The sequence below is a fragment of the Epinephelus moara genome, chromosome 19 (assembly GCF_006386435.1).
Source record: "Epinephelus moara isolate mb chromosome 19, YSFRI_EMoa_1.0, whole genome shotgun sequence".
Classification (NCBI taxonomy): domain Eukaryota; kingdom Metazoa; phylum Chordata; class Actinopteri; order Perciformes; family Serranidae; genus Epinephelus; species Epinephelus moara.
The window spans coordinates 6,362,659-6,372,927 of NC_065524.1; the positions used below are offsets into that span (position 1 = coordinate 6,362,659).

General features: G+C 42.2%; 1 protein-coding gene across 2 annotated transcripts in view; it reads right to left on the reverse strand.

Moving 5' to 3' along the window:
- Positions 1–10,269, reverse strand: part of ltbp1 (latent transforming growth factor beta binding protein 1) — a 222,823-nt gene that overhangs the window by 199,586 nt on the left and 12,968 nt on the right. For both annotated transcript variants that reach the window (XM_050070671.1, XM_050070670.1), the window contains exon 2: positions 7,877–7,947. In XM_050070671.1, coding sequence (XP_049926628.1) covers positions 7,877–7,947 — 71 coding nt within the window. The remainder of the gene's footprint in view (positions 1–7,876; positions 7,948–10,269) is intronic.

Below are 10,269 nucleotides of genomic sequence, written 5' to 3' on the forward strand. Positions count from 1 at the left end.
GGTCCCTAGATTATGTTCACCGAGTTTCATGCAGATCAGTCAAACTTCCTAGGAAGAGATCGATTTTAAGTGTTTTTCAAAAAATTCAAAATGGCAGAAAATCTGTATAACCGGACGTTATGGGTTCTTGAGGCAAATTTGTTCCTCATGAGGAGAGGCATCTCTGTGCAAAGTTTTATGTCTCTACGACATACAGGGCATGGGATATGCCCATTCAAAGTTTGCAATTTCAATTGGTTACTATAGCGCCCCCCTTTGGCCAATTGATGTAATATTGCTTCATTCACATCCTCCCATGACCGTCTACCACTGTGCCAAATTTCACATGGATTGACCAAGTCAGTGAGGAGAAAAACATGGAACAGACACACAGACACACCCACAGACAGAGGGCCATGGCTATACAAGACAAGGCCGTAGGAAAGGAAGGACAGGGAGGGCCTTAGATGTGTTTTGAGACAGTAGAGATTACAGCTGAAACACTTTAAAGATGACATCAGAGAAGCGAGAATGGGCTGATAATTTACTGTGAACAGTTAACTGTCACACTGGTAAAGTTTTACTAAAGCATCAATTCAATATAAAACACAAAGGCTTCAAATTCTAACTGGAATCACTGTAGCTGATACTCAGTTATCTTGGAAAGCGGACGGTAAACCCCAGGAACACTTGCAACTTTTAATGAAAAATAATCCTTAATAAGAGTTTGCATCGTGTCAGTGTTAGAGGGTGGAGGTACACAAAAAATAAACAATGGCTTTGTTCATTACATTAAATATAAAGTACCTCCAACATAAGCAAGTGGCTGAAGGGAGTATGGCTAGACTGTCAAAGCTTAAGAACCAGAGGATTGTGCCCTATTAGTCATTGTCTAGAGCATTTGCAGTGTTCCTGTGCCAGTATAAACAAAAGGAGTCTTCAAGCATTCTGCTGATGTGGGCTTCTGAAGGCTGTAAACTCAAACTCTTTTCACTGCCAGAGTAAACCTAAAGTAAATGCATAGCCTGAGAGTAAAGGTAATGAAGTGACCAACCTACATAGGGCTCACCCTCTCAGTAGCTATGGGAGCATGATTTCATTGAGCAAATTTCACTGCAATCCACTACTACAATTACTAATACTATTACTGTCCTATTTACAAAGCTTTTAACTCCATTTCACAAAGTGTTGGACCAGCAGGCCATCGGATGGACCTAAATAACCATCCCCGAGGCCCACCACTACCTATTTTCCACTGCTTATCTGGGTATGGGTCACTGGGGCACGAGGCTGAGCGAGGCAGGCCAGACACAGAGCCATGTACTACGGCTCTTCTTGGAGGATCCCAAGGTGTTCCCAGGCCAGCTGGTATATGTAATCTCTTCAGCATGTTCTGGGTCCGCCCCCAGGGTGCCATCAGTAGAATGGAGCACGTTGTGGTGGTGAACAAGGAGCTATTCTACTCCGAGTTCCTTCCTGAGAAATTAGCTCCTCACCCTGTCCCTAAAGCCGCCAACATATAATCAGCGGTAAAACTGGTGGCTTTGCCATTGTTTTCTTATGGAAAGAGCAATGGCAGCCAACAAGGCAGAAGCACTACCCTTGGATTGGCACTTGCTCGAAATTGACACCGAGCTCCTTATTTGAAAACTAACACAGACAACTAAAAATGTGTAAAACAGTAGGCCTATGTGGTGTTGTAGTCAATAAGTCTGTAGTGCCAGTTTATATACAACAGTAAAAGAATAGTGACTGGAGTATTGTATGTTAAATGGAAAGCAGAAGGGCGCAGAGTTTCTCTGTTCTCTTTCCCCATGACACAATTGAGGTGTGCTTATATAGCACTGGGAACACTGGGCCCCAAGTGTTCCCAATAACTGACAACCCAGCCACACCTATGGGGCCTGCAACTCGGAACACAAGGACAAGCAGTCAGCCCAGAAGCTACAAGAGGCGGGGTTGTAACAGCAACCAATGAGATAACAGCTTTATGTGTTGTGGTCATAAGTGAGTAGCGACACATACAAGCAGGGGAGCCAGAGAGTAATGAAAGAAAAACTCATCCTGTTCCCCGAACTCTATAACACAATATTAAAAACATACCACAATCTTGCCAGGAAAAGAAATGTATGGCAAAATGTCAGCAGTCAGATGGGGGGCTACCAGGTTTGTGAATAGGCACATAGTTTACTAAATTAGCTAAAACCAACTTAGCTGTTTATATACATGTAAGACAGCTTAAAGATGAGCCCAGACACTCTGTGAAGAAAACACATAAGTCTCTTGTATCCATGAGCTCATTCGTTCGTCATTATCCACAGCTCATGACCATAGATAAGGGCTAGAATTTGTTGACAATTATTAAATTCAGGGCTCTGTCTTTAAGCTAAGGTCCCTCTTCACGGCAGCCGTCACATTCACATTACTGCTGACATGGCAGCAATTCAGGCGTCAATATTGTTTTCCATCTGAAGGGCCGTTCACTCCAGGATTTGAAGCGGTAAAATTTTGTGGCAAAATCATGTAGTTTTACCAGAATCACCATGATCAGTGGATTCATTCACATGGGCTAAGTACATCCATGCTAATCCTTCACATCAAGTCAATGAAATTTTTAATTAACATCTCTGACCAATAGCAAACCAACTTTTCAGTGCCGATCTTTGAGGTAACAAATAGCCCAAGAGTCCAAAAGCAGGAAAGCTAATGATGACCTATTCACTGTGTTGCACAATCCACTGTCATAGCATATAACCATGCTCTGCTGGATGATCAACAGCTGCATAAAACAGGCATGGTTTGCAGACACTTTTGAGACAGGAGTCAATGGTACAAATACATCTCTAATAAACTGTGACTTTAAACACCATGGGCTCTAGTTTCGCAGACTGGGCGCGGCGGAGGCGCAGCGCACCTGCGCTTCGCCAACTGGGTGTGGCCAGGTGGATTTTGTAAGTTTGGCACACCGTGCGCCCTGGCGCAGCTACTCCTCTATCCCACCTCCGTCCCTCCTACCCGCGCAAGTCGGAAAGAGGGAGGAGAGAAGGCGTGGAGTGGGTTTTACACACATCACACCAATCAAATGAGCCCCTCTCCTCGCCCTTAAATGCGCCGCGCGAAGGCGTAATGAGAGTTTACTCAATTCGCCATGGCAGAAGAGAGCAGCAGCGTCAGACGGCCAAACTTCTCCCAGGAGGAAACTGATGTTTTGGTCCGGGAGGTCCAAGCTCGCAGTGTCCGAATATACGGAACTGCGAGCAGACCTCCACGGGCTGATGATGCAAAGGTAGCCTGGGAGGAGGTCACCACAATTGTAAATCAATGTTGCGTTTCTCTCGTGCGCGCGCGCTCTCTCTTTCTCTCTCGCAGTCTCACTCTGTTTCTTTTCTTTTGACTTTTCTAAGATGACAGATGCTGAATATATACTCCCTATCTGATGCTGTGGCTGTTTGTGGTTGGCTGAGAGGGATGTGAACTCATTAGTTTGCAGCTGTGTTAATCAAATCAGGTTGGGTTTCCATTACGCGTGCCAAACGTGCCAAACGGTGCCAATCCCCTTTGATCTGACATCAGATGTGACGGGACAGTCGATATAGAGATACATTTATGTGCTGCTTGCAGATAGTTGCATTGAATAGTGGTTTTTGGGTATTTATTGCATTGTTAATGTGCCTGACATTCTGGAAACCTGCCTGTGAGGTTTTGGTGACGTGTGCGCACTGTCCGCTGGTCAGCCAAACTTCGGCTTACACCGGCTGCGCTCCCCCTGCGCTGACAGTAGACCTGGTTTCAGCTGGCGAGCTTTTAGCGCGCTTCGGCGAAGCCTTTTGGCACGAAACTGTCACTGCGCCAAGCTGGATCTGTCGACACCTCCCCCCTGGATCTGTCGACACCTCCCCCTGCTGCGCCGCCACACCCATCTCGGCGCACCTCGGTCTGCCAAGCTACCAAACTGAGCGCGCCTCAGGTTGCGCTGCTCGAAACTAGCTCTGCACGGGGTTCGCCACCCTGCGCCACCCTGCGCTGCGCCGGGAAACTAGAGCCCCATCTGTCCGTTTTTTTTTGTTATTTTTGTTTATGTGGTTCAGACCCTCCACTGTGCTCTTCCGATCCAGCATACACCACACTGAAGGTGATGTACCTCCAGTAGTATCATTTCAAAGTTAGAGAGTGACAGAGCGGTCGCAATTATTACATGATCACAATTATTTGAGTTGACCACGATAATTACACAATCGTTAGATTCCACAATCAAGATCATTTTAAGTCAATGTTAGAAATGTCACTACAAATAGGCCTAGAATATGAATTAGGTGCACTTCTATCAGCTTGGTTAATAAAATGTCTACCTGAACATAAGGTTCCAATGTCACAAAAGCACATGGGGGGAAAAAAGCTTGGCTGCCTAAAACTTACTGCTATTGGGCAGGTTCTTCTGTTTCAGTTCATATGAGACCATATTTCTTACTTTCTGCAGTCAGATGATGACAGAGAGGAGCTTATAACGAGTCTCTTTATTTATAGCGGAGTCTCCCCTACAGGTGCAGCAGTGTGTTTGACAGCTCTGGGGAGAGGTATGCAGAAGATCATTTGCAGACAGTCCTTTGCTACTTAATTTCAGTATGTTTAAACCTAGATTAGAGGTGTCATGCAGTGTAATCACACAAAACAGCTGATCTATACTGTACTGTAATATTCGCTACAAAATCATTATTTATTTGACAACAACTTTACATCACCCATTTGTGACAGAAACTTTTAATAGACAAAAGGAAAAATAACTCCTCAAAATAGTGTAAAACCTTTTTAGGGATTAGTGTCACCAGTTCAGTTAATGTCTCCCCTTCTGTTCCTGAGATATGACGTTGAATTACGGCCATGAAAGCGTTTTTGCAGATTATGATATCACAGCGAAGTTTACCTTTGACCTTTTGGATATACAGTGTCATCACTTAATCATTTTATCCTAATCGACATCTGTGTGAAATCTTGTCATAATTAGCTTACAGATTTTTGAGTTATGGCCAAAAACATGTTTTATGAGGTCATTGCGACCTTGACCTTTGACCACAAAATTCTGATTAAGTCATTCTTCAGTCCAACTGAATGTTTGTGCCAAATGTGAAGAAATTACCTTTAAGGTGTTTTTGAGATATCGTATTCACGAGAATCAGACAGATGCAAGGTCACAGTGACTTTGACCTTTGACCACCAAAATCTTATCAATTCATCCTTGAGTCCTTGGAACACAAAAAAAAAATCCACTGAGGTGTTCTTGAGATATGGCATTCACAAGACTGAGACAGACAAGATCATAGTGACCTCAACGTTTGACCACCAAAATTTAGTCCAAGTGGATGTTTGTGACAAATTTGTAGAAATTCCCTGATGGTGCTCTTGAGATATCGCATTCACAAAAATGGGATGGACAAATGTCCATATGGACATACTATGATTGCAATGGTATGAGATTTTCATGGTACAATAACTGTCTCAGAAAATATTGCAGTTTTACAGTATTATGGTATTACAGCTAATTATTTTTATCAGTCAGAATGACCCTTCAAGGAATTAAAACGGTAGGGTTCTTTTAGGATAAAGAAACATTTTGTTACTAAAACCATTTAGTAAACCACTGAAACCATTTTTTAATGGAATTATGTGTAAAAAGACTTCTTAAAAAATGCTAAAGTTGAGATTTTCTGTCCGGTTGATTTTTTTTCAATATTGTATAATGTGTTTCCAATATGATAACCGTCAATTCTAATATCACGTTATACCTTAAAACCAATATACCATTTCAACCCCTGGACGGTTGGACTTACAACCCAAGAACAATGCCTCCGGCAACGGCTATCGCCAGCGCGGATGTATAAAAATGTTTATTTGTTTAATAAATAATAATCTGCCCTCACTGCTCCAAAACCAATTTGGCAACAAAAACAGACAAACTTGCACTAATGTACAGCGTACTACACTGTAGCATGTTAACAAATTAAGCAATGTATACTCAGCAAATAGTATATTATAGTTACCTCTCTTGTCTCTATTCTAGCCTTCATTATTGATTTTTCATATTTGAGTTAATCATTTTAGTTATTTTTTGTAATTCAGCCTTTAATAGTTTTTGTTTCTGTTATCTACCTCATTTTTTGTGTATTTTGATATGTGTCAGTTGGATGCTGTACCACTTTTATTTCCCTTTGGGATTAATAAAGTGCTCTATCTATGTATTCACGCACTGGAACATGATGTCACGGCCATACGGAAGTGCTTCTGTCGGCTACACGCATTAACACGTCCATGTATAACTATGGCGTCACTTACTGATCCAATTTTATTTCAGACCGCAGCTGTGTTTGAGCTTCATGAATGTTTGAGTAAATGTAGCTTGTGTGTAGCTTGTGAAGCCACCGCACTACTTGATCAACAAAAAAAGCCAAACTACTGAAAAGCTATGGGATTCAGGAAACAGCCACACTACCGCCACACTTATACTATTATAGTGGCATAAGATGAAGCAAGAAAATTGAATGGTTTTATTGCAATTATTTGTATGATAAATAGTCATACACTAAAATATCGTGATTGTGACAGCCCTAGTCAGAGCCAGACTATCTGATCTATGAAACACAGAAACATGGGGGACTCCTAGTGTTCTCCAGAGAACTCCAGCAGTCTTTCCCTCTAGGAGCTCAGCACTGGAGAAAAGCTGTTTACTTCTTAAATAACAAGTTGGCAAGATCCTGCAAATAAGAAAGTGATCTGGCCAATGGGTCTGAGCCAAGAAGTACAATCCATTTCAAATCTGTTTCTCTTTCACTCAGACACATGCTCTTGCCAGCTGGACAGTTTAAAAAAAATGTCCAGACACTGGGCCTCATTCATGAAATGCATGTCTGCGAAGATTTGATCTTAACTTATGCATAGGCAAACTCCAACAACTACTGCAGGATTTATCAGTCTTTTGTTCATTCTGACATATTTGTAAGTAAGAAGAAAATGTGTGTGCAGTTGAAACAGCTTTGAAACTGATCTGAAGTCATGAGAAGACAAAGCACAAGTGACAATATGAAATACAACATATCAAATAAGGATAAAAACTCTGAAAACTGACAGGGTTGGGCAGGTATCAAAATTTTCAAACCAGTTTGATATTAAGAGTCGGACCAGACCGGTATACCGAAATTTACCAGGTGTTGTACTTGACTCAGCAGCCCCTGCTGAGTGGAACATAATGGCCTTGTGTTCTCACCAAACAACAACCTGTGGGGCTGAAAAATGAAGCTAACACGTAAGAGAGTTCCTCTACTGGCCCCTTGAGGCTGGCTTGAGAAGCCAGTCAAACCCCGAAGACCCCCATGTTAAAATGCCCAACTTACAAGCAGAAATAAACATGTTTACAGCCTGGTACAAAAAATGGTTTTGGTCTCTAATTTCAACATTTATGACAACTGTGCGGGGGGTTAATTTTTATATAACTCATGATAAACAAACATAATATTATGTTAATCAAGTTGTCATATTGCTTAATACCACTGCAGTACAAGTTGGATTTAACACCATGACGCTGCCTGAAAAAGTTACTGATGTAGGGTTCTTTTTCATTTGCGCGAACGTGTCATCATGACACATTGATTCAGCCATTTTGCATAAAATCAAACTGTTTTAGGCTCGTACTCCAGACCAAATCCACAAAACCTGAAATGGACCCAACTCTAACAGGCACTGAATAAAACAGAATAAACAACTGCACATTTGCCAGGTTTAATTTAGTATTTTCTATCCACACACCAGGAAGCCAAAATCCTATTTCCTAATTTGCAACAGCAATTTTGTTTTGACATAAAACCATCCACAGCACTGTTGTGCTGAAAGAAATGTATTGTCCACTTACGCTTCGTGCACCGCTGCGATCCCTGAGCTTTACTCCATCCATGACAGCACTGCCCCCCACAGACATTCACCCTGCAAATAGAAAACAATACAGTTGAGCTACATGAAAAGATCCCCACGAACTTGCAATACCAGCCCAGAGTTTTAAATTAAAAGGCTTTTACCTTTAAAGAGAAGTCACCATGGATTTTACCTTACATATACATATTTATATATATATTTGTTTTTGTCTTTTATTCAAATACCAACATCAACCCTTCCTACACATGGCTGGTCGAAAGCACCACTTGCTGGGCTCCTATAGACCTTTTTTTAAGCAGGGGGCTGTTTTTGAATAATCTGAGGTAAGAAATGGGCCACATCAAGTTTCATTTAAGGTCTGTGCCACCTAGTTAAAATTGTTGTCCACAAGGTTCAGGGAGTTTGAGACAAGTCACGTCATCATATAAATGCTCTACCATAGTTATCTGATTTTTGGCACAATTCTGCTGGGCTCCACCAGTTCTCACCGGATGTTTTCCAGACTTGAGTGCCGCCAAAAACAGATCTCATGAGATGTGGTTTGGCCCTGTGATACTAAATATGACTGGGAAGGCAAGAATTTTCTATGACACTTAAGTTGCTGAGGTGTAGTGTTTGTTGTGGTAGGTTTGTTAGCCTTGCAATGCCAACGTGAATCTCACGACCTTAGTTTTACTACAAAACTTTGGTTTGGAAAAGTTCCACACAGACTTGATTGAGTCAGGTTGCTGGAAGCTGAACCAACCTGGGAACTCACGACTCACATCATCATCAAAGAGACTGGCTTGGATGAACTGATGTGAGTCACTGCCTCTTTGATCTTTTAAAGAGTTTAAGATACAGCAGTCCCGCGTATGACAAGGGTCTATTGAATACATGTTCAATAACCTGCATTGGACTCATTCACATGAGACAGAGGTCATAGGTTATTCTCTGGTCATTGCTGTTGCAAGAGACTCCAATCTGCAGTGTGGTTCCATTCACTGATAAATCATTGAACTAAGCTGGATTTACACTTGACATGAGGGGTCATGGTTATTGCACAACCATGAAGCCAGCTTTACACTGAATTACATTACACAATGACCAAGTTAAGTTTTACTTCACTCAGTACGTTTACATGACATCAGAGAAAATTGATTTATTGTGTTAGCCCGAGTAAAACTGGACTTTTAAAATACATGTTAATATGTTAGTCTGACTGAAATCGTACTAAATCAAATCTCTCAAAGTCGGTAAAGTTGTCCATGTTACCAGTTTGCTGCTAGCTAACCATAGCTAACTTAGTTGTTTGGTCTGTGGCGTCATAGGTAGACAGGAATAAGGTCCAATACTAACAAGCTGAAAGGGGGCATATCACCACTAATCATAGCAGAGTCATACTTCAGACATACTTCAATGTTTGTATACTGGGACAAGGACAGTAGTCCAGTTAAATGGCCTAATCAAGCTATAACCATAGCTCAACTTAACTGTGCATGTAAACGTAAACATAGTGACAATTTCTAACCATCAAACACTCCTCTCTATTTTTCTCCCTCCATTTTCTTCATATCCACCGCTCTAGCTTTTCTTTTTCTTCTCCTTCTTTTCTGGCAGTTAAACCACATGTAAATGTCCATATCATCCATCTCTCACACAGACCACTGATGACCACCACTTCCTCAATACGTCTTGAGATCTGATCACTCAGACCACATTCGGAGGTGGTCTGGGCCGCATATGACCATATTCTTTTAGCAGTGTGTATGTTAATTTGTCCTTGACCACATTGACGGACTGCCTTCTCAGCTGACATCCTTGCTTATCCCACTCAAACTGTCTACTGCCGCCGTTACCCAAGTTAGATGCGGCGCTGAAGGACCGTCTCCAGAGCTGCTCTCTTCCAGGGCCAGCAAATGGTCAGTTCAACGTCTGTCTGGTTAGCAATAGCTAACACAACAGCAGTTAACGGTCCCGACAAACTCACACAGACACCAAAATGGCTAAAGGTATTAATAACTGGTAGGTTACATTAGCTGAGTGATACTTAAACAATTAGCCCTGTCACTGTGAGTGTGTGGGCGGACTCTTACCAGTTGCCCCCAGCAAAGAGCTCACACTTTTGAGCCGTAATGGCAGGAGAGGCAGAGGGTGTTGGGTATCGGCAGTCTCCTCCCTCTTCCCTCATATTTCTTGTGTTTTCCCCTCTCCCCAGTGTTTCTTGTCTGTCTCTCTCCCCTGTCTGTGTTAGGCCCAATTCCAATCCGATCCCTTACAGACTCACTGACTTAGAGGCGCGTTCATGTGAAGTGCGTGAGTGTGTGAGGGCTGTCCCATTGTCAAATCGTCAAGTCAGTGAGTGAGCCCTTTATGCCCCCTTACCGTAGGTCA